We start from the raw sequence: 24,714 nt of genomic DNA on the forward strand, positions 1-24,714 counted from the left end.
GGGGGGCGGGTCACAGGAATCAGCAAAGGTCCCTTTCAAGTCTAGGAGCTGATGAACTCTGTTATTGTCCAAATTCTTTAGGGGGCACAGGGAAAACTAGCTTCCTCCTGAGCGTGAAAGCAGCCTGGGGCATCTGCGTCGTCTTCCCGTCTTCCCGGTGGAGTCTGTTCGCTGGCTCACATCATGCTTGATGGCCGTGAGGATGGACAGATGTCCTGCTGTCTGCAGGCAGAAACCACACCAGGTCTTCGGAAGAGCGAGACAGGCGGACACACGGCACATACGCATGACATTAGCAATGCCTTCTCCCTCTGGGCTGAAGGGGCATAAAAAGCTCAACATGACAGAGCTCTGAGCTGAAACACCTAAAACGCAAACACTATGCTTTACGCAAGATCTACACACAAAGTGGAATGTGACGGACACCCAGGAGCTCAGAAGAGAGAGTGCTCTGGCCAAGAGAAAGAGAGAAGGCCGGGGAAGAGGTGGCCGTGAGCTTGGGCTGGCAGACAGGCCGTCCTTTCCAGAACGTTCTGGGAGTGGTGGGCGGCATGTCTCACTGAGACAAACATCGGATGTTGGGCAGAGCTCTATTTTGAATTGCAGCTCTCCTGCTCAGTATTTCTGGATCTCAGGCAGGTTCCTTACATCCCTGTGCCTCCACTCCATCAGCCTCACAATGGGGACCACGACTGTCCCTGTCCTGGAACAAGAGAATCCCCGAGAACACCGGCCAGGGTCCCAAGACTGTCCTTTTCACATCAACATGACCGCCCTCTCCTCCTTGCCCTCACCATCTCCACCAGGCTCTTTCAGAGGGGCGTGCAGGCTCTGCCTGGCCCTCGGCCCCCACGTCCTGCTTTGAGCCCGCTGTTTCTAGCTCTCCCTATGGGAGATTCTTTCCCATCAGTTGGTCTCAGCTGAAATAGTACCTCCCGCCAAGAGGCCTTTCCAGGGAGCCCCGCCCCCTGTATTCCACTATTCTGTTTTTTTGTTCACAGCAGGTCTCGGTCCTGAAATCATGTATTTATACTCACTGCCTTGTGTTTTTATTATGTCTTCCCCTCACTGCCTGTACGCTTCACGGAGATATTCTGCCTCTTGCTCACCACGGCTCAGTACCCAGCACAGCAGGCACACGGCAGGCCCTCAACAAGTGCTGCCCTTCCCTGCAGACACGGACGCTGGCCTCTGATGACCCTAGTGAGGTTGGAGGGCTGTGAGGAAGAACGAGAAGCCAACCTGGCTCAAGGCTGCAGTCCTGAGCTCCCAGGAGCACCACGGCCAGGCCTAGAAATGGGGACTGAGGAGTCAGTGCGCCTGCTGAGGGCCGAGAAGATGAACTCGGAAAGAGGCCCACCGAACGTGAGCTCCGTGGGCAGCACAGACAGAGGGTGTCTGCAAGCTGGGGCCGAGGGCAGACGTGGGCAGTGTTCACTAGTCCGCCAGTCACCTACCGAGCTCAACATTATGTAAGATCCACAGCAGGGTCTCAGAATAGGAAGCCGGATGAAGCAGGGTCTCAGAGGTGGGTGGGCTAGAGGTGGTGACCTGGGGGGCACTTTCACGGAGGTACCGAGTTTCTAGGTATACTGAAGCCACTGAGAGAGAGACAGAGAACAGAGGAAAGAGAGAAAAGACTCTCCAAGGAAGAGCCAGGGTACAGACAAGCAGCACATGGCAGAGACAGAGGGAAGGTCTCAGAGCAGTGGCAAAGAAGCACAAACACTCAGTAAATACGACTGATGGACAAATTAATGGAGGAAGAAATCCAGATTCCCTGCCTTTGTTCACAGAGTTCCTCTGTGTGTTCCCTCCAGCGCACCTCCTTCCTGGATTCTCTGCTTAACATTTATTTGTCATCTTTGGAAGCTTCTCCTGATCCTCCCAATCAGAGTTCCCATAACACCCGGGACTCACAATGTGCGTGTATCACCTGGATGATCTTCCCTGTCTATTTGTCTACACCATTAAATTGTGAGATTGTGAGACACTTGAGAGCAAGGACTATGTCTTTATTTTTAAATTCTGTATCTCCCTTTCCAGGTCTGTGTTGGTGCTCAACACAAGTTTGTTGGGTGGATGGATGGTAAATGGGTGGGTGGATGGCTGGTAGACGGGTGGGTGGATAGATGGTAGACAGGTGGGTGGATGGATGGTAGATGGGTGGGTGGATGGATGGTAGATGGGTGGGTGGATAGATGGTAAACAGGTGGGTGGATGGATGGTAGATGGGTGGGTGGATGGAGGGTAGATGGGTGGGTGGTTGGATGGTAAATAGGTGGGTGGGTGGATGGTAAATGGGTGGGTGGATGGATGGTAGATGGGTGGGTGGATGGATGGTAAACGGGTGGGTGGATGGATGGTAAACGGGTGCGTGGATGGATGGTAAACGGGTGGGTGGATGGATGGTAAACGGGTGTGTGGATGGATGGTAAATGGGTGGGTGGATGGATGGTAGATGGGTGGGTGGATGGATGATAGATGGGTGCGTGAATGGATGGTAAACGGGTGCGTGGATGGATGGTAAACTGGTGGGTGGATGGATGGTAAACGGGTGGGTGGATGGATGGTAAATGGGTGCATGGATGAATGGTAAATGGGTGGGTGGATGGATGGTAGATGGGTGGGTGGATGGATGGTAAATGGGTGCGTGGATGGATGGTAAATGGGTGCGTGGATGGATGGTAAATGGGTGCGTGGATGGATGGATGCATAAATAAGCAGGTAGGTGAACCAGTAGACGAGTGGGTAGGTGAATGGATGGATAATGATGGACAGATAAACAGGTAGGAGGATGGATGGATAGATGGCTGATGGATGGTAGATGGATGGATGGATGGATGGATGGATGAACTGGTAAATGGTTGAACAACTCAAAATTTCTTGGGGCCAGGTATATAGCTCAGCAGCACAGCACCTGCCTGGCAAGTGCAAGGTCCTGAGTTCGATTTCCAGTATCCCCCTGCCCCCCATAAAAAACTCTTACCTTGCAACCAGGTTCTTCAGATGATTGCACAGAGACTCAATATACTGGGTACCTTTCTCCGCGTGCTGAAAGGACACATAGCCAGGGAGAGTAGCCAGACTGAGCAAGAAATCTGCCTCATCTGGAATACTACTGTGGAGGGAAGGGGACACACCCTCAGGATTCACAGCATCAGCAGCTGCTTCAGTGAGCACGGAAGGGTGCTCCGCTTCACCTTGACAGGCCTGGATGAAAAAGAGCTTCGGTTTATGAGCCAGCCCCCGACACTGCCGGGCTGTGAAGTGAGACGTGATCTCCCGGAGGGGGACAAAGACCCTGTCTGAGGAGTAGACACCCCCAAACTCTCCACGGGTCAGAATGCAGAACACAAAGCAGTCCCCGTCAGCATGGCCCAGGTGACTCCTCTGCTCCCACAGAATCCTCTGCGTGCCTTGGTTAGTCACATCCTCGTGCAAGTGCCCGGTGAAGCCAGCCACTGGAACACACGCCTCAGGGACTCCGAAGGGAGGGAGAGAGCGGGACACGGACACGAGAGAAGCACAGTCAGTGAAGCCAGGAATCAGCGCTAACGGTAAAAACTGCACTGCGAGTAGCTTAGAGCTTTGAACTTTCTACTTTCATAATAAAATCATACAATTCACCTGCCTTCTCTTAAAGCCAAAGTAGCATCACAGCCATCCTAGGAGTCAGCAGCCACCTGTGTTTTGGCCCATTTCACAGACAAGGGAGCCAAGGTCCTCTGACTCCTCAGGGCCACAGAACCAGAGAGGAGCAGGACAAGAGCTCAGGCCCTGTTGTCCAAGGCTGCCCAGCACGGCCGCCTCCAGCCACAGCACTGTGAGCAGTCAGGGACTCTGGTCACTTAGCAGACGGGCGTCTCCTCAAGGACACACACGAGGCCCTGAAACATTTACGACACTGCCCTCACCCTCTGCGTAGGAGCCAAAGGTGCAGAAAGGAACCGTGAGAATGAAAGAGGGCTTTCAGACCCGCCAGCCTGTGACGCGCCACTGCACTCACCAGCATCCGTGTGTGTCCCCGTTCTCACGCAGTCCCTTCACGCAGAAGTTGCTGATGATGACACGGTGCCCCTGTGCTTCCGGCCCATCCTGTACACACCTCCCTCCTTGACGGGGGGACAGGACTCCTTAGTCGGGATCTCCACTAGGGCAGTAGCTGTTTCTACCCTGCTACTCCAGTGGGTCCACTCTAAGAGAAGTCACCCCCCAACCCTCTGTACTGGGACTGAACCCAGGGCCTCCCAGGCAAGCTGCTACCACTGAATTACAGCTTAGCCCTTTTTAAATTTTGAAACAGTCTCACTAAATTGCCAGGCTGATCTTAAACTTGCAGTGCTTCAGCCTCAGCCTCACAAGTGGTTGGATCACAGGCACGTACCACCAGGTTGGGGTGTATCGCTTAATGCCCATTTCTAACCCACGGTGTTCCCTGGTTGTCTGTTGTTAGAGAATGGGCCTTGCCATGTTCCCAGGCTGGGCTCTAACTCCTGATCCTCTAGCCTCAGCCTCTCAAGTAGCTGGGATTATACTGTAGTCTAAACTCCTCGGGGCTGCGGGTATAGCTCAGTGATAATGCATGTGGTAGCATGCACGAGGCCCTAGGTTCAGAAGAAAACACAAGTAAATAAACCACAAGCCACTAGAAATAATCGTGTCATGCAGTTCCCAAAGTTACAATGCTTCTGAGTGCTCTGCACTCGGTTTTGCGGCTGCTATATCATCTAAATTTAGTGTCCAAGGTTCAAGTCCCAGTGAGGCAGAAACGAGGCCCACCCCTTCCCTTTTCCCAAAGGCCGCGATCCAGCTGAACGCTCCTGCCTCAGCTGCCGAGCCCTGCCACTTCTGACCAGCTGCTAGAAGACTGTGGGGAGACACACGGGCCTTCTGCTGATGTCCCCCAAGTCCTCAAACCCCAAGGGGCCAGGCGCGGCAGGGCAGCCCCAGGGACTCCTGGAAACCATGCAGTTGTGACTTTAGCCCTGCTGTGTTCCTGGGAGCAGAACTGTCCATCAAACTGAGCATCTCCCCAAGTTTGGTTCTGAGGTGCTGTCACCATAGCCACGGCTGAGGTGTGTCAGGGGACAGTGGCCTGGGCCACGGCAGGCTTGAACATGGGCTCATCCCACGTGACTGCTCCACTCTGCAGCTCCAGGTGGCCCTGGCCCTGGCCCACCTCCCAAAGTCTCCAAGAAAACCCACCTGCTGACCGTCCTGCTCTGTGTCACCCTCCTGAGGTCAGGCCACCCCCTGAGCTGCAGCACAGGTGCAGGAAGCCTCACTGCAAAGGTGCTAGCACCTACTCATGGCCCTGACCTCGGGTAGAGAGGGTGGAGTAGGCTGTCCTAAAAGGTACCTGCAACGTCAAGGTGACGAACAGTTCTGCAGACAGGGAGACCAAGGGCTGTGCAGACGTGCTTGGCCATGGTGGCAGAGGCCAGCGGAGTGGTGCTGTAGGTTTTGGGGGCTGTGCCCAAGACCCAGAACAGGGCCGAGAGCACCAGGGAGGCTGGAAGGGCTCTGAGCCTGAGCCGTCAAGGGCTGCTGGCACACCAGGAGCTACGGAGTGCTGTCACACTGAGGGCCGTGACACCAAGGGCACCGTGAGCCAAGAGTCTCTGGCAGCAAGGGAAGGAAGCCACCAGCGCTCAGAGTCCAGAACAACTAACACTGAGGGAGCAGCACTTTGCCAACCTAGGATTTCTCCCTGAATTGAGTAAAGGAACCCCGAGCTCATCAGTGACAGTACAGCCAGGTCAAAGGAGAAGCAACCTTTGCAGGAAAGTCAGCCGGGTCTTCTCTTGCAGGACCTACTCCGAGTGCCAGAGGCCAAGAGTCCTCAAGATCCTGGCCCTGGTTTGGAATGAATGGATTCATTCCAAGGCAGAGTGCCAGATACTCATGAAAAGACGGAGCCAACCTGGTTTCAGTGGAGAATCTCAATTTCCAGAGTTAAAAAACAAACTATGTATGTTTAAAATTGACAAAGCCAGGGTATACACAAAAGCATCTTCCCTTTCACATTAGAAATGAGAAAAAAGGTTAAACAAAGATTTACCAAGATAACAAAAGCACCAAGTGATATCTATTTGGTGTATTCAGATACATCGAAGAATGTATACATTTAGATGGCAGGGTTCTGGACTGATCTGATTCCTCTGGAAACTGAGACATTGCTTTTCTAACTTTATTTCTCAATAGAAACAATATAAATCCCAGTGGGAATTTTTAACTACATGGAATCATTTAAGGCAATTGTGTATGTGTTTCTGTGTGTGTGTGTGTGTGTGTGTGTGTGTGTGTGTGTGTGTGCGTTTAGAGAGAGAGAGACAGAGACACAGAGACAGAGACAGAGTCAGAGACAGAGAGATCACAAAACATGGTGTGAAACATCAGTAGAAGGTAGGAGAATGGTGTAAACAGCTTCCGGGTTGTTTGAATTATTCACATTCTCTCAAATTTTCTGTAAGATTGAAATTATTTCCATGTTTTAATATTCTAAGTGTAAAAATATGAAAATAGTGAAGGAACTGTAACAGACTTTTTGAATAATAAAAAATAAAACCGCTACCAACAACCCAGTGAGAAGATGGCCTCAGGTCTGGAGTGAACACTCTCCAAAGCAGACTCACATATGGCCAAAAGCACACGCAGACACCCAGCACCGGAGGAGGACCGCAGTTATTTTTATTGGGTACAAAGTTTCCCTTGGGAAGATGAAAAAGTTCTGGAGATGTTGGTAAACTTTATGTGTGTTTCATCATAATTAAACATTTTAAATGGTTAAGATGGTAAACTGTACGTGTTGTGTGCATTTTGCCACAAAACAATTAAAGGTTAAAATGGTTAATTGTGTTATATGTATTTTATCAATTTTAAACAAAATTAAAATAAAAAATTTTACTAAACCAAACATTGAGATGTTGGCAAAATGGAGACACCTGAGTAGGCTGCATAGGGGCAGGTGCGAGGGAAGAGGCCGCGGCCCCGGCTCACAGCCGCGGGTGGGACAGTGAGTCCCCGCCATGCTCCCTCAACCCGCCCTTGCCTGGAGAGCACTACAGAGGCCAGGAGCTCATCCTCAGCTGCATGGCCTGCACCCTTGTTACGACAGCAGAGCGCGGCCCAAACCTTGGGCCCTGTGCAGCCCTGTGGCCAGCTCACTCATGCAGCCAAGCTGATCTCAGCCCACATCAGAGTGGCCCAGGGGAAATCTCTCAGTCTCTCTCTCCCTCCCTCCCTCCCTCCCCGCCTTTCCCTTCCTCCCTTCCTCATCTTTCTGTTTTGAAGATTGAGGGTGGAAGGTAGAGTCAGTGGTTGAGTGTTGACCAGCATATTCCTGAGCCTACCTGAAGGAATTGTTTAACACCTGATTGGAGCCAGGCGTGGTGGTGCACGCCTGTAATCCCAGCACTCGGGAGGCTGAGGCAGGAGGATTGTTGCGAATTCGAGACCAGCCTGGGCTACAAAGTGAGCTCAAGGTCAGCCTGAACTGCTTGGCGAGACCCTGTCTCAAAAAAGACAAAACAAACAAACAAACAAAAAAAACCACCTAATTGGGAAAACACTTCTTCCTCTCCTTGATGCAGGGACTTCGTCGCCCTGTCTGTAGGAGATGGCGCTTCCTGGGCAGCTGGAAATAAAATCACAGAGAGGAAAACAAAATCACCTCTGGCTTGCAGTGACCCAAGACAGAAATCTTCAAAAGCAGCCATCAAAAGTAACTGGAGGCTTGTGAGCTTTGCTCACAGATGTCCGCACACACACCCAGGCAAAGGTGAATTTATAAATGTTTTGTTATTGTTATATGCCGTCTTATGTTCTTGTCTTGTTATGTTATGTTTATAATTTTACTAATTCCCTAAAATCACTATGCACTCTACCAAGTACTATCTCGGGAGTTATGGTGCTTAATTAATATGCCAGGTAATAGCCAAATAAAGATCCCAAAAACATTACTTTGAAAATGACTATCAGGACTCAAACTGATATAATAGCAACACAAAAAAGAAAGAAGAAAAAAGAAAGCCCAAGTTCGATTCCCGGTACCAAAAAAAAAGAAAAATAAACAAAAGGTATTTACATAAGAAAAGCAATACATAAAGGTCAATAGCATTCCTGTATTTCAACAGTGAACCCATTGAGAAAGAAATCAAGAGAACAATTTTATTCATAATAGTTTCAAAAAATTAAAAATGAAAGATGTATATGTAAACTATGTCTAATTCTGAGCAACAAGAGCAAAGCAGGAATCATCACAATCCCATATTTCAAGTTATATTACAAACCCATAGTGATAAAAACACCATAGCACTGGCACAAAAACAGACATGAGGGTCAAGGGAATATTTTAATATATTAGTATAATCCTTCTTGGAGCCTTGAGTGTCACTGTACATCTCAGGTGAAACGCTCTCTTTTCTTATAGACATGGGGGCCACACACAGTGTTCTTCCTGAGTTTTCAGGGGCCCTCTGCTGATATCCCCCAAGTCCTCAAACCCCAAGGGGCCAGGCGCAGCAGTAAACCCCAGGGACTCCTAGAAACCATGCAGTTGTGACTTTAGCCCTGCTGTGTTCCTGGGAGCAGAGCTGTCCATCAAACTGATGGACAGCCCTTTAAATCTAAAAATATAAAAACTCCTTCTCCCTCTCTATCTCTTTCTCTAGCCCTTTAAATCTAAAAATATAAAAACACTATTAAAAGAAAAAAGGTCAAAGCAGGTGACAGAGTGCGTGAAAACGACTAAGGTAAAAGCTACGTAAAGAAAGGAACATGAAAGTTGCTGGTATTCATAAGACAAAATAAAGTACTAAATATATATTAGTTATAGATAAAAAGTTTTAATTTTTCCAAATTCTTCTTATGAGATCTGTGCTAACTGACCTACAAACGATAAAAATAAAAATTCTGACTAGCCTTTATAATTACAAACTTGAAACATTGTTTAAAATTATTATAATTCAAGTTGACCAAAAATATGTTTGAGTGCAGTCTGATTTTATAAGCAAATTGTCTTGTGTGTGTGTTTTTGTTTGTCTCTGTCCAATCTGTAAACAGCTATTTTATTTGAGCTGAATAAATCTTTTTTTGTGTATTTTTTGTTTGTTTGTTTGTTTTTCTGAGGCAGGGTCTCACTATGCAGTACAGGCTGGCCTTGAGCTCTCTTTGTAGCTCAGGCTGGTCTCCAACTCGAAACAATCCTCCTGTCTCAACCTCCCAAGTGCTGGGATTACAGGCGTGTGTCACCACACCCGGCTATTTTTTGATTTTTGAAACAGTTGCTTGTAATTTAATTTGACTTATAGATAAATGTTGTGTAAGTTAAGGGTATGCTTCTACCAAGGTTGCCCGCTGGTCAAAATGATGTCAACAATGGTTTTTATAAATGTTATATATGTTGTTTCTGTGTTATGACTTGAGAGTCTCTCATTGTTCAATATTAATGTGTCAAATATTATGATTGGGTGTTCATAGGACATAAAGAAATTGTTAAGATAATTAAATAAAAATCCCTTTTGGTAGGGAGAAACTGTTGGACAGGACTCCAATTGATGAATAAGAAAGCGGCGGCCTGGAAACATTTCTCCAGTCCTTGTTCATTAATAGGAAGCCCCAATAATCTCCATAGCCTTATGGGAGACAACCCAATAAATATTGTTCAAAATATATTATTGGCCGGGTGTGGTGGCACATCCTTGTAATCCCAGCACTCGGGAGGCTGAGGCAGGAGGATCATTGCAAGTTCAAGGCCAGCCTAGGCTACAAAGTGAGCTTAAGGCCAGCATGAACTGAATAGATAGACCCTGCCTCAAAAAGACAAAAAAGAAACCAAAATATATTATTGTACTATTGAGGTTGAACTTCCTTGGGTCGAGGGACCTGGGCCAGTGGTAAGCGGTGACACGGTGCAAAGAAGACACTGGAGACCAGGCTGATGGCGCAGATCCACTTTATTGCGGAAGTACCAGGCATTTTATTGAGCAGGCTAGAGGCGTAGCAATGGAGGTGGGCTAGGGGCATGGTTTGGAGGAGGTAGTTTTGGCCGGGGGCTGTGCAGAAGTAAGAGGTCAGAGCGGGACAGCCTAGGCAGGGCGACTCACTTGGTGTGCCGAGGACATGATGAGTCGAGTGTGCTCAGACTCGCTCCTCCGCCACGGCTGTCAACCAGACCTCTGGACCTCTCTTTCCCACATACTATGTTTACACTGGCCATTGTCAGAAGGGAAAGTTTTCAAAAATAAGATAATATGGTTTTTTGATTAAAAGATGTTATTGGTACAAAGCTTGATTAAAAAGCAAAATAAGAATTCATTATTGTCAATTTCATGGTGCATTAAATGCATTCATGCTTTCCAAATGTACGATATTCTAAAATGGAGAACTGGGATTGTTTATAAAAGTGATAGACATTTTCTTTCAGATTCAGATGTCTGCCTTTCTTTCGTGCTTCACATACTTGTATTAAGAGGTTCACTTCAGACCAACATGAGGTCATCATTTAAATGTTAAGCTTTTAACAAAAACTTACGTGATGTACATTCTATGTGTATGCCACTACATTTAGAGATGCTTAGATAGTAAACAGCCCAGACAGTGTTGCAAACTTGTTCAATGATATCCTGTTTAAGGACAAGTTGGGTAAAAGCTCCTTACGTAGTAGGTAGGGATGAGGACTAAAAGGCCTATTCTGTGCTTCAAAAATGTTATCGTGCCTGTTATGTTACAGTAGTATGCATGATTTTTTACTTCAAATTTTCTCTGTGAGAAAATATATATAACTGGCTGGGGATTTAGCTCAGAAGCACAGTGCCTGCCTGGCAAGCGTGAGGTCATGAGTTCAGTGCCCAGTACTGGAAAAAAAAAAAAAGATTATATAACTGTTGTCTGTTAACATTCAGGTATTCGACTACTAACACATCCATGATAGGAAAGAAGTAACAGTTCTCAGGCTATACTTTATAGTTCAAGGTGCTTCATACTCAGATAAAATTTTGATAATTGAGTTCACTGCTCCCATTACAATATAATGCCATTAATCTTCTGGATGTTCAACAACTGAGGTTTGGAGACCAAATTAGAAAGACAGGTGGGCTAAGAGGACAGCTAGTATTTGGTTCTTGGCCTCTGAGGTCAATAAAGACTCGGAACATGAGAGAACCTCTGCTGCAGGATCGTATCACTAACTCATGGAGTCTTCTGATCAGCAAGACTGTGGGACCACGGAGGAAAGTGATGCTACGGTGTATACTGTGCCTAATCAGAGCCACCAGCAGAAAAAGTTTCCCAAGCTTTCAAAAACAGCAACTTGGTCAGGCAATGACCATGACTCATCCAGAGGGCTGACACTCACAGAAATGAGTCACTGTACATGGTTCCAGGATAAATCTCGAGATTTATCTGACCTTGATAGATAGCAAGAAATTAATTTTACAGGTCTCACTATAACTTGGTCTTAAACATCCAACAGAAAAGTATACAAGATGTATAAAGCAATGCCATAATAATACTGATTTCTCCCCAAAATTGGTTTATTCTTGGCTTGAGAGTACTAAACTCCAAGTAATCATACAAAAAAAACCAACAATAAATATGCTAGATTCCTGTTACTGACAGATGAAAAGTCCAGCGTGAGGAAGTAACCACTTGGGCTAAAGCCGACCCTAGATTGCTGTTACTGAGAACCACCAGATCTTGTCTAAAGGGAGTGTTATACATATCAAGGCCTTAACTAACCATAGTCAGCAGGCCTTAAATGACACCATAGCTGATCTCTCTCCTAATTGAAAAGTAAAATTAAGAAAACAGGCCATCTTTCAAAAGCAAATGAACTCCCTGATGGCAATTGTGCTCCACAACTGCAGGGTACTAGATTTTATAATGGGCTGGGGATTTAGCTCAGTGGCACAGTGCCTGCCTGGCAAGTGTAAGGTTCAATTCCCATTACTGGAAAAAAAAAAAAAAAAATTAAAAACTAAAAAAAATAGATGTTATAACAGCTGGAGTATGGCTACACTTCTACGCCTTGGTCATGGTGGGATAAACGCTTTGGATCATGAACCCCCTTCCTCCTCCCTCTCTTGGGCCCGTTATTCATGATAATTATTTGCCTTCTCATAACACCTTGTATTTTTAAACTGTTTTCAAGATTTCTTCAATCTTAGATGCGCGCCTTCATGAACGAGGAACTTGTCCTGGTTGAGACACCTAGCACTAGCTTCTCTATGGACATGGACCATCATCCTGTCAGTTCTCCCCACCCCCAAATCGATGCCCCATTCAGCAGGAAGCAGTCTCAGAGTCATCACCCTTCTTAACAACCACAAGGTGGGAATGATGGGTTCCTGCCTGGGTATGAGTTGCTGAATTACTGTGGCGGTGGTGGTCTAACATGGCTGAAGCCCCAAACAACGGCTCATCTTCCCAATAACCACCTCCCCTTTCTCCTCCCCTCAGCCCAGCGTAAAACTTCCTTGTGCCCTTCCTGCACGCACAAAGAAAACCCCAGTCAGCTCCTGACACATCACTAAGCCTGCCCCTTAAGCTCTGCCCCTAGCCAGAGTCTTTCTAAGCCCCAGCTCCCTGGTCTAGCCCCAGAGGAGTCCAGTATTGCATGCTGCCTGCTCTCCATGTCTTCTTTCTTTGCTTTGTTTGGTTCTTTTCTGTGCCAGAAGCCTAACAGTTATTGCTTTTATTTCTTCATTTTCTTTCCCTCCTGTCATCTTCACCAGTTCCCCAAAATTCTTGTAATCTTCTACTGTCCTCCAGCCTTGCTTCTGATTTCTTCCTCTTCTTTTATTTCTCTATTCTTTTTCCCCCTCTTTTTAAATTTTCTCCTCTGAGGGTAAAATCACCACATTGAGGGCATAATTACTACATAAAATCCTGGGTTTTAAGTTTTATTACATAACTACAAATACAATTCAGGGCTGGGGATTTGGCTCAGCATCACAGCGCCTGCCTGGCAAGTGCGAGGTCGTGAGTTCAATTCCCAGTACCAGAAAAAAAACAAAAACAAAAACAAAAGAAAAAAAATACAAATACAATTCATATGGTTAAAGGTGGAAAATTAATAGTTAACCACCGTTTGTCATTTTCTAGGCTGTGTTCGATGCTACTGTTACTGCTAATTGTACTACTTTAGCGAAGGTGACATAATTGTTCTAGTCAGTTGTTCCTTCTGGTATTCCAAGACTGAGCTTGAGGATCTTTTTTGTTTTGTTTTGTTTTGTTTCCCGGTGCCAGGAATCAAGCTCATGACCTTGCACTTGCCAGGCAGGTGCTGTGCCACTGGCTAAACCCCCAGCCCCGAGCTTGAGGATCATAAACAACAGTGCAGGCCAGTGCCGAAGAACGAGGGGCTCAGCCAAATGGGCACCAACTTCATCCCCAGTAAACTGAACAGGTAAGATCTTGCACCAGATTCAAAACCCGAAAGCCAGCTCCACCTGGAAAATCTCTGAGAAGAAGTCATTTCCTGAGGATTCTGAATACTAGCAATAAAGCTACCCATCATGAAGTAATAAAAATAAACATTAAATAAGTTGCGGTGTGTCGTCCGCTGTATTCACTGGATCTGACATGGTGCAACCTCTGCTTCTCCCCCAAAGCAAAATGGACCGTGAAAGGGAACATTTTGTATCAGTTCAGGACACTGTGTCACAGTGTCACATCAGCCACAACAGCCCAGCTAAAGACACAGGAAGGAGGACTCCAGAGCTGCTTCAGAAAGTAGCAAAATCAAAGGAATAAGTGTGTTTGAAGTGAGGGGGAGAGTTTTAAGAGGGATTCATGGCAATGTGTCTCTTACTGCAGTTTCGTTGTAATTTAAACATTCACGGTACTGTCGATCACTCATAGCATTTCTGAAAATGTATACTTCAACTGAAGCATGGGGGAAGAGTGGGTGTAATATGTAAAATAACTTGCCAGCTGTGAGGACTAAGCATTCTGGTGATACTAGCATCAGTGTCGATATTGTGAGGCCTTAGTATGTGAAACATGAGATAAAATAAGGTTATGTGACATTCCATTTTATCACTCCCTGTGAATGAGAGCCAGGATTCTCAGTGTGGAGAAATACAGGTATAATACAGAAGAGATTAGGTCAAAGCCTAACAGACTTGAATCTAAATTGAAAGTATTAACTCGAGGTGACCTTAAATTTAATACACATATATTAAATACACATATATTAATACACATATTAAATACACATATATTAATACACATTAACTACACATATTAATACATATATTAAATACACATATATTAATACACATATATTAAAACATCCATTTCCTAGCTCTTTCCAATCTGGGATCAACGTCGTGATCAAACCAGAGACCAGGAGCATCTGCAGCACCTAGTTTGTGCACTGAAATAACATTTCTCATTAAAAGAAACCAATGCTTTTTCAACAAGGGAAGGAATCTAGGACTGAACAAAAAGCTGACAAAAGGAAACAGTTTTTTCAGACAGCAAAGCGTTCAAACACTACCAGTGTCACTTCAAAATGACTGAGTTACCAACTTGAAGAGGCTCCCACCAGTTACAAAAGGGAGCAGTTCATGGTGGTGCATGCTTGTAATCCCAGAACTCTGGGAGGCTGAGGCAGGAGGATTGCAAATTCAAGCCCAGCTCTGGCAATACAGCAACTTAGAGAAACCTGCTCCCTGTAAAACAAAAAAGGGCTGGGGATGTGGCTCGGTGCAAAGGCCTTGGGCTCAATCACGGGGGGGGGGTTGATAACACTGAACTTCAGTGAGGACAATAACTGTAATGATTGAAACCCCTCAAGTATATTTACACTCATGGGTTCAGCTTTACACATATATTCATAATTGGTCATCTTTAGGGAATGACAAAAACCTGTTATCTTGAAAGTGGGTAAGTAAAAAAAATGAAAGATGTATATGTAAACTATGTCTATATCTTCACAGAAACCCACAGTGGAGACACTGCTGTCAGCAGACACGGACACCTAGAGCCCTCAAGACTGTCACAGAAGCTGATGTTGAAATGTTGAACACACAACCCACCCCCCGTGTTCACAGCCTCCAGCATCCGCATTTCCTCACAGAGTTGCAGTGTGAATGCGGCCCTGCTAGTGCTTGCCTAGCCGTCCTCCCTCTCCTGCTGCAGTGGAGGGGAAGCCGCTCTTCTCTACAAGCAGACATAGGAGAAAACAGACTCAGAAATATTTGATCACGGTAGCAGAGCCAAGACCAGAGTCCAGGTGCCCCTGACCCCCAGGCTGAGGCCACTGCCCCGGCAGAACATGACCCCCCGTGTCTGCTTTTTTTTCCTTCAGTACAGTGAATCAAACTCAGGACCTTGTGCTTGCCAGGCAGGTGCTGTGCCACCGAGCTGTATCCCCGGCCCTCCCGTGTCTCCTGACTGCCGTGGAGAGGCAGCGCCCACCCAGCCCCTCTGCCGCCCACTCACCATTTGGGTTCTGGGAATGCAGTCCCAAAGCATAAGGCCATGTCGTTCAGCTTCTTTGCATTGCTGGCTTCTGACAGCTGGTAGAGCAGGTTTCTGAGACACACCCAAAATGACGATGAAGCCACAGAGCAAATCCTGGCGTGCACAACTACTACTGTCATCTAGAGGATGCACACACAGTAGGAGTGCGTAATCATGAACCTCACCTTACAGGTTCAAAAACAAACACTGACCTTCTAGGTCTGCCGCTTGTTTGCATTAAAATCGCAGGCCCTGAGCCCAGCTCCAGCCTTGGTCTACACCAGGAAGACATAAACACAATCGCTGCCTCCCCCTGTCCTGATCCAGTGGAGAAGCTGGGCTCCCTCACAGCGCACAGCAAGGGGCACCCACCGTGACCATCACCCTCACCCAGAAAAGGAAGGCAGCCCCTGCCATCTCTCCTGCCAGGCCTGTCCGTGCCCAGGAAACAGAGCATTTCCCCAACGGCACATCGACTCCTCATGTTCCAGGCAGTCTTCACATGTCCAGTGCCAGACTTGAGGACTCCTGGAATTCACCCTGGTGCCAGCTTGAATGCCAGGGCCGCAAAACACCCCTTGACGTGGCTCTCTGGTGGAGACACAGATCAGGAGACTTCAAACACTGTGGCCAAGTCCGGCCCAGGAGAGCCTGAAGTCCACAGTGTAACTTCTTGGGCAAAATTCCTATGCTGCATTTTACCTCTCCGAATTCACACCTGAAACTCTCAGAATGTTACCTGGACAGCTGTGAATAATGTGGCTCCCCTCCCTAGAAATGCATAACTCTTTTCTCTTTGCTTATTGGACTCCAAGTATTTGTTAGCCCTTCTTCAGGCTCTGGAGACAGGAAGACACATGGTGAGTCCCCGAGGAAGAGGAGTCGTGACACAGGCAGAGGGGAAGCTGAACACAGGGAAGCTGCGTCCAGGCGGAGTCTGCGCCCGGGGTCTGCTGACTCCTGACTGTTTGGCTTTCCAGCAGGTGAAACCGAGGGGCCTCCTGGCTGAGAATCTCCTGGCTGTCCCTCCCAGGAGGGAGGGGAGGAAAAGATCTTAGCCAGCTTCCTTTCAAAGCGAAAGGCCAGAGTGTACCGCAGATCAAAAAGACGCCTCCTCACCTGAATCGTGACACCCCCTGTGGGTGCGCAACAGCTGCTGCACCCACTCCCAGGCATATCCAAGGTGCCGCAGCAGCAAGCTCTCCCTGATGGTGGACAGGAGCTCAGCCAGGAGGAGGGGCTCCTTCTCGCTGAGCAGCGACTCCTTGTGGAGGAGTTGAAACAGATCCAGGCTGACCCGGTCCTCTGCTTGGAGACCAGATCTTTGCAGAGGAACTTCAAGGCCTCCATGTCCTGGGCCTCCAGGCTCGAGTGGATGCACCAAAGCTTCTCCGAAACCTCACACTGTTGTCTTCATCTGAACTGGAGCCCAGACTCTGACCTTGACAGGCCATGGCCGCCTGAGTTCAGGAGACAGAAGTGGGACCGATGCCAGGGAAGGAGGACTTGCGGAGTGCAGCCTCAGTTCTGAGCTTCACAGTTTCCTAGAAATGAATAAAAGTCACTGTGACCCCACTACAAAATCCAACGACCCAGAAAGCTCGACTCCAACTTTTGCAAGTCACCTCGGAGATCTGCGTGGAGTTTTTGCTGAGACTCAGTTTACCCTGATGCTCCCAGTGGAAACACAGGAGTGGAGAGGACACAGTGCATCTCTCTGACCTGGGGACTGCTTGGAGCTCTTACACCCCAAACGCATTTCCACTGAGTAGCAGAATAGCATGTGGTCTCCTGCACATGAAGCTGTGCAAACAACTTCAAAGGACAGCTGAGCACAGTACCAAGAGGGAGGGCTGTGCACCCTTAGCTTCAGGCTGTGGACCTGAGCCGGGCAGGCCTTTATCTCACAGGCATGGAAGCACAACCCTGGACTCCAGCCCAAAGGGTGATTCTAGGTAGGATGCACTCAAGTGAGCCTAGGGAGTCAGGAATTTCATAAACCAATGTTTCCACCGGTTGTAAACTATGGTATCCTCTGTACTGGACTTCATCTTAATCAGAGAAGCAGTGCGCTGCACACGTTAGGTCTGTATTCTTTATGAAGTACATGGCTGTTTAGAGACAGAGGAAGACATTTTCTTGAAGAAAGAAAACATTGCAATAAAGCTTAAATAATAGTGATACAGTGACAGATAATATAAGTCCTCTGATCCCATCTGAGTTTCTTTAGTTTTGTGCAGTAAAGATCTATGCCTTGGGAGAGGAAGTTGCCAGGCGCAGCGGCACACGTCCAGCACTGGGGAGGCCGCAATGAGGGGATCACGTGTGTTCAGGAGTTTGAGACCAGCCTGGCAGCACAGTGAGACCCCATCTCAAAGGAGAAAGACAGGAGGGGAGGGGAGGGGAGAGGAGGGAAGGGGAGGAGGTGGAGGGGAAGGGAGAAGGACACAAGAGAGGAGTAGAAGGAGAGCAGAGTTGCTATTTCGTGCAGTCCCATCCCAGGGTGTCCCATCTTCTGCAGCCCCGGGTCTGGTGACTGTGCTCTCGTCAACACCTCCATCTTAAACATCACTCGCTTTGGGGTCTCCAGAAGATTCTGATCTCCAGCTTGAATACATCTGTCAAACTTCGATGTCTGGCCGCTTTCCTTTCTCTCCTCTTTTTTCAGATGGGGTCTCACCGTGTTGTGCTGACAGACTGTTCTCGAATTGCTAAGCACATGCCCCACCTTGGCCTCCCAGAGTGCTGCGAACAGGGTGAAGGGCTGGAACCCAGCAGAACCCGCGCCACAGAGGACAGAAAGCACTCTGGGAGTTTCGGTGGCAGGCAGCAAAGGGGTGGTCAGCCTCAGGCAAAACCTGAAGACCTTTTAAAATAAGACTGCTGTGGCCTACCGGGAGTCCCACTGTGCCCTGAGGCGAGGTCCATAGACTCCAGTAGGAATAGTTCCAGGCTCCATTTTAGGAGTTAGTAAGAATCTGGAGGAGGTGCCAAGGTCAAAGCCTCCGCTCCACCCGCTCAGGGACAGGAGAGCTGCTAGCAGCGGCTGCATTGTCTTAGTACCTGGAACGGCTGTCTGCCCACATTCCTTCCCCCTCCCCAGGCAAACGCTGGCGGGCAGGCTGCAAGGCGGGCAGGCTGCAAGGCCGAGGTGCACAAGTTTTTCTTGGCGCAGTAGTTGTAGCGCTAGCCCTGGGCTCTCACTCTGGCCGCCTGATACTCGATTCTTGGCCAGATTCTGAGCACCGTGCCATCACAGGACAGGCGCCTGCTCCTGCACCTCTCACGCAGGTCTTGACGATGGGAGTGTTTGGGGTCCACATGGCGAAGTCTTACTGGGCATGAACATTTAGTTCTTTTACAACTTTGGCAGGTGATATCCTTCACTCGGTAAGGGTTGTAAGCCTTTTGACACATTCTGCAAAACTGCTTAAAATGAACCTTATTTGTGCCCTGGACACACCAAACGAATGCACTCTCCCAGCGGATGTTGCAGTCCTTACAGTGATAATAGCCATATATCTGCTGGAGGCGCAAGTGCTTCTTGCTTGGTTCTGCACCCGGCTGTGATCTTTCCCACACAGTGGCGATTGTGTCCCCGCCATCCCTGGCCCTCCCCGCTGCCAGGGGCCGCCCCAACTCCTGCAGCGCGGGCTGTGGGGCTGCCTCGCCAGATTGAGCCTCCTGTCGCTCCTGCCTGGCCTTTGGCGGTGGGGACGCCTTCCTTCTGCCCCCTCATTCTCTGGTGCCACAGGGCCCTGTGTGCTCACCGGGGCCTCCTCCAGGCAGCCAATGGGGCAGCGGGAACGCACGGGGAAGGGTGGGGGGGGGGCTGGCACTCCTGGGTCCCTGACCCTGTGCAGCGGCGTCTGCCGCCCGGGCGTGCACTGTACGGACGCCTCGCATCGCCGGTTCACTTGCACCCCCACGTCGCGGCAGCTCGGCCTGCAGCGGCCCACCCTGCAGCCTGGGCTCGTGTGCGACAGGAGCCTGGCAGAGGAGAACGAGGCAGGAGGGTGTTCCCCACCACACAGCTGCCAACCATGGGGGCCCTGGGCGTCCTGTGCGCAGGGGAAGAGACCGGAGGGAGCGCATGCCGGGTACCTGAGTGCGCCCAGCACCTCGTCCCCCACTGCAGCCCCCGGGCGGCCCCCATTGTTTGATGGGGCTGAGGCAATCTCCAATGGGGGTTTCCCTGAAAGGGCCGACTTTTCCCGGCAGTTCTAGATCAACACTGATTACTCCAGTGATACCCTCGCTGACACTTGGTACAAGGACTGCAAGCTTTAGTTACAGATAACGGCTGTGCTGCCCTTATAGGTGTAGCACAGCAATTCCAGACAAGGTGCCTCTTGTTTCCACAACGAAAACAAATGGCCTTGTTTTCACCCTTTCCTCCAGGCTGCAGATGAATAACCTGAGTAACAGCTGCGGCCAAAGTAGCCCCCATACATATGAGGGGCCGATACCTGCGCAGATCCAAATCATATCCAGCAGTGTGGCCCGCCTTTTTGGGCTCTTAAAGCCTCTTTGCACCATTTATTTACATTTTCAAAGGCGAGCTGCTGAACTACTAGTTTGCTGGCTTCTGTATTGTTTATAATCCTCTCACTAGCCTGTGATAAGAGCTCGATGAAATTTTGAAAAGCTTCCTCAGAGCCCTGATGAATAGAAGCCAAACTGAGGGCTGCCTCTCCCTTAGAAGGAAGCTCCCTCCCAGCCCTCATGGCAGCCATCTTGGTTTGTTCGTATGCTGGCAGTTCAAAGGTCAGTTGATTGTTTGTGGTAGCAAAGGCACCTTCCCCAGTTAGCACATCTTTTGTAATGGCTGTGTTGTGAATGGCATTCTGAGCTGCCTGGTCAGTGCCATATTCAAGGAAGTTTCCTTTCCACATCAGATAGTCTCCTGGACTTCAACATGCTTTAGCTATTCCTTTCCAATCATTTGGGGCCATAATCTATTGTCCTAGAATTTCCAGTAAACTCAAGGTAAAGGGAGCAGTACGACCGTAAGTAGCACCTGCTTGTTTTAATTCTTTTAAAGTTTTAAGAGGTATAGCTTCATAGCAACGTATAACTTGTCCCAGATTTTGGGGGACTTGAACTTCAGTAACAGGGTAGATATTCTGAAAACCCTCCATGGGCTCCCCTCCCACCTGACTTCTTTTAACGCTAATTGCAAGGGAGACAGAGAAAATGGCTCTACTCTCAGAGAGGCAGAAGTTCCAACCTGTGATGCAGCAAAATTTCTCTGAGCTGAGAAGGCCGGAATAGCCGCCTGTGGCTCAGGCAGTTCCATGGAGTGCTGTGAGTCAGGGGTCACAGGGAAACACCTCTCTGGCGGGGAAAAGTCCCTTTTGTTCCCCACCACTCTTTCCTTCTTAAATTGGACCAGGCTAGAGGGCTCAGGCTCTATCAGCAGAGCCATTTCTCCGCCCTCCATATCCCCCTTAGGCTCCGGACTTGATTTTAACATAACATTCTGAGCCAAATCCCTTACGATTACAAAACCCCTCCAAACCAACGTCCAGAAAATTGAATAGAGGAGTCTGTTCTGGACTCACAACCAGAAACGAACCAAATGGTACTGACCGACAAACACCAAGACGCACGGACCACCAATTGGAATTTAGGACGAGCCTTTATTCCTGGCCAGGGACTGACTGAGAGCCTCCGTACAGGGAAGGATCAGACCAGTCCCCATCCAGGGAGGAGAGCAGTTTTTAAACCCTAAAACCACATCCTGTTTGGCAAACACATGTCACATCTGTAACAATGAGAGTATTTTTTAAGAGAAGAGCAGTACATTCTGAGAATCCGGGAGGGGTAGAGCATTCGAGAGAAGAACAATACATTTTGGGAGTTCAGGAAGGGCAGGGCGTTTACAACCATACATTCCAGAAATGGTAAACATGAAGAGCTATCCACATGGCAGGGGTGGGAACTGGGAATTAAATTAGAACCTTTGATGTCTGTGGTGGGGCTTTTACAGAGTCAAACATGCAACAAACACTTCTACAGACCTATACCCCGGGAGTCTTGAGCCTCTACTTGCATTTCAATAGCCCTTTCTCTTTTGGCTTCTTTGAAGCCTGTATATCTTCTAGCCCTAGAGAACATACATCCCCATGCTTTACACCTGATGTGCAAGTACCATGCACTCCAGTGCTGGACACTAGCTTTCACAAATGTGCTTCCCCACTTCTGCTGCAAGCTCTTGGGAAGTATACCCACTGCCCACTTATTTTCTCTCACCGGGTGTCCCTGTTCAGGCGCCATATGTAGGGAGCATCGTTGGTCTCTTGGTGTACCCAAGAGAGAAACGGCAGTGGGTATGAAAAATAAAGACAAGAGACAAGAGCTGGGGTCAGGCAGAGTTACCTCTTGCCTGATGAGCATGAGGACTGAATTCCACAGTAGGGGTGCTCATTTTATACACTTGCAAAGTTAGTATCATGAGAGGTAATGCTGCCTAGCAACTAACGACTGTAATTGTCCAGGCCCAATACTTTTTTCAATACTGAGGTCGCTTGACTGCCTGAGGCACTCTGGCTCTGTCCCACCCTCAGACACATGACCAACAACCAACTCCATCAGCTCCCAAGGAAAACTGAAAACACTGAATGCCAAATGTTGACAAGGAGGCGGCAACGTGAATTCTGCAAAATAGTACCGCACTGAAGAACGTAGTTTTGCATTTTCTTACAAGATACAACTCACCAATCACTCTTTTAGGCATGTATTCAAATGTGCTGCCAGCTTATTCCACACAACAATCTGTTTTGTTTTTTTTTTGTTTGTTTTTTTTTTTGGTTTTTCTCCGGTACCGGGAACCGAACTCACAACCTTGCGCTTGCCAGGCAGGCGCTTTGCCGCTGAGCTAAATCCCCAGCCCTCCACACAACAATCTGAACATAAATGTTTTTACATGGTACAGTCATTCAATGGAGTACTGTTCAGGGATTAAATAATTGGCTATTAAGCTACAAAAAGACATGGAAGAACTTTTTATCTCTTACGATTCATTTTAGCATCAAGAATACTTTGGTAAGCTGGGTGTGGGGGCACATGCCTGTAATCCCAGCACTCCAGAGGCTGAGGCAGGCCGATCCTTGCAAGTTCCAGACCAGCCTGAGCTACAAAGTGAGCTCATAGCTGGCCTGAACTGCACAGTGAGACTCTGTCTCAAAAAGACCAAAAAAAAAAAAAAAAGAATACTTTGTTAGATATAAATATGACCATTTCTACTTGCTTTTGTGCTCTCATTGTTCTGGGTATTGTTTTCTATCATTCCATTTTCAGTCTGTGTGCAGAGGAGATGTGTTTCTTGCAGGCAGAGGAGATGTGTTTCTTGCAGGCAACATATGATTGAATCTTCTTTTTATGAAAACTGCCAATTTGTGTTTTAATTGGAGAATTAAGACCATAGACTTAAGTGTTATTATTGAAAGACATGTACTAACTCCTGTCATTTTGTTGTTTTTCTACTGTTTAATTCATTCCTTTTTTTTTTTGTCTTTTTGAGACAGGGTCTCGCTATTCAGTTCAGGCTGGCCTTGAGCTCACTTTGTAGCCGAGGCTGGTCTCAAACTTGCAGTGATCCTCCTGCCTCAGCCTCCTGAGTGCTGAGATTACAGGTGTGAGCCACCTCGCTTGACCTTTTGGGTTTTTTTTTTTTTTTGGTTTTTTTGCATTCCTGATTTTCACTCATTTATCTACACTTTCAAAAGGACTTATTCTTTCCCTTGCCCTTGTGGTTGCAATTCTCTTCTTCCTCTGTGTTTAAGACTTCTTTACATATTTTCTGTAATGCTAGCATAGGGGTTATTAATTTCTTCATTCTGTACTTCTCTTGGAAGGCTTTTATTTTGTGATTGTGAAGGATAACCTTCCAAGATATAGCAATCTAGGTTGGCAGTTATTTTTTTTCAGGGTTTGACATGCATCATTCTAAGCCCTCTTGGACTTTGAAGTTCTATAGAGAAATGGGCTGTTATTCTTATGGAATTCCTATTATAAGTAATTTGGTGTTTTTCTCTTACAGCTTTTAAAATTCTTTGTTCTGAATTTTTGGCAATTTGACTATGACATGTTGTGGAGAGTTTCTTTTTTGGTCATGTCTATTTGGGGTTCTATTCTCTAGGTTTGGGCAATTTTCTGCTATACTTTCAGTGTGTAGATTTTCTGTGACATTAGCTTGTATTTCTTTACCCTCTTCAAAGCCAGTGAGTCTTGCATGTGGTCTTTTAGTTTGTCCAAGAGCTCTTGAACATTCTGTTCATTGATTTTTTTCCAGTACTAGAGACTGAACCCAGGGCTTTCACAATGAACTACACCCATGGACTTTTGTTATTTTTTATTTTAAAACAAGGTCTTGCTAAATTGCCCAAGCCAGACTTGAACCTGAGATTCTCCTACCTCAACCTCCCAAAGTGCTGGGATTACAGGTGTGCCACCGTGTCCAGCCTGTTTCGTGATTCCAGTTCTCTTTTCTTTATTACTGTCTGCATGTTCTCTGCAGCCACCTCTTTTTTAAGCCCTGATGCTCTGTCTTCTGTTCATCTAGCCTTCTGCTGACACTTTTAATGGAGCTTTTTATTTGTCTAATTAAAAGTTTCATTTCTAGGATTTGTGTTTCTTTTTCAGAACCTCTATCTCTTTATTTAATGGTTTTACATACCTGTCTTCCTTAATTCATTCAGCCACTTATTTATATCTTTTTTTATCTCATTGATCATTTAACTCAGTTTTAAAATTTTTTGTTTGGAATTTTACCCACTAGAATATCAGAGTGATCAGTTCTGGGGACATTACAGATTTTTAGAGGCATCATGCTGACTTGTTTTTTTATTTTTGTGTTTTATGTTAGGGTTTGAAGATCAGTTGGGATGGGTATTCTCACCATTGTGTGGGGATCTCTTTTAGTAAGTGGCTTTCTTACTGTGACATGCCCTAGCCAGGTGTGGTGGTGCACACATGTAATCCCAGCACTCAGGAGGCTGAGGCAGGAGGATCATTGTGAGTTTGAGACCAACCTGGGCTTCAAGGTGAGCTCAAGGCCAGCCTGAGCTGTATATCGAGACCCTGTCTCAAAAAGACAAAATAAAATAAAATAAAATAAAATAAAATAAAATTAAAAAAGACATGCCCTGTGCTGTGTTGTCTCAGTGTAAAAGCACCCACTCAGTCTATTCTAAGTACTAGATTCAACCCCTACCACTGCTTTGTGAGGATAGAATA

The 24,714-nt window shown here is 47.4% G+C and overlaps 1 protein-coding gene across 1 annotated transcript; it reads right to left on the minus strand.

The window, feature by feature from the left end:
* Nucleotides 1-6: 6 nt before the first annotated feature.
* Nucleotides 7-17,013, minus strand: LOC102022153. The gene is given in 5 exon segments (XM_013511757.1): nucleotides 7-316; nucleotides 2,990-3,121; nucleotides 4,010-4,115; nucleotides 16,594-16,764; nucleotides 16,767-17,013. Coding segments are annotated over 5 exon segments (687 nt in total). The 5' UTR covers nucleotides 16,825-17,013; the 3' UTR covers nucleotides 7-96.
* Nucleotides 17,014-24,714: the final 7,701 nt, after the last annotated feature.

The sequence above is a fragment of the Chinchilla lanigera genome, unplaced genomic scaffold (genome assembly GCF_000276665.1).
Source record: "Chinchilla lanigera isolate Chin_1 unplaced genomic scaffold, ChiLan1.0 scaffold00002, whole genome shotgun sequence".
Classification (NCBI taxonomy): Eukaryota; Metazoa; Chordata; class Mammalia; order Rodentia; family Chinchillidae; genus Chinchilla; species Chinchilla lanigera.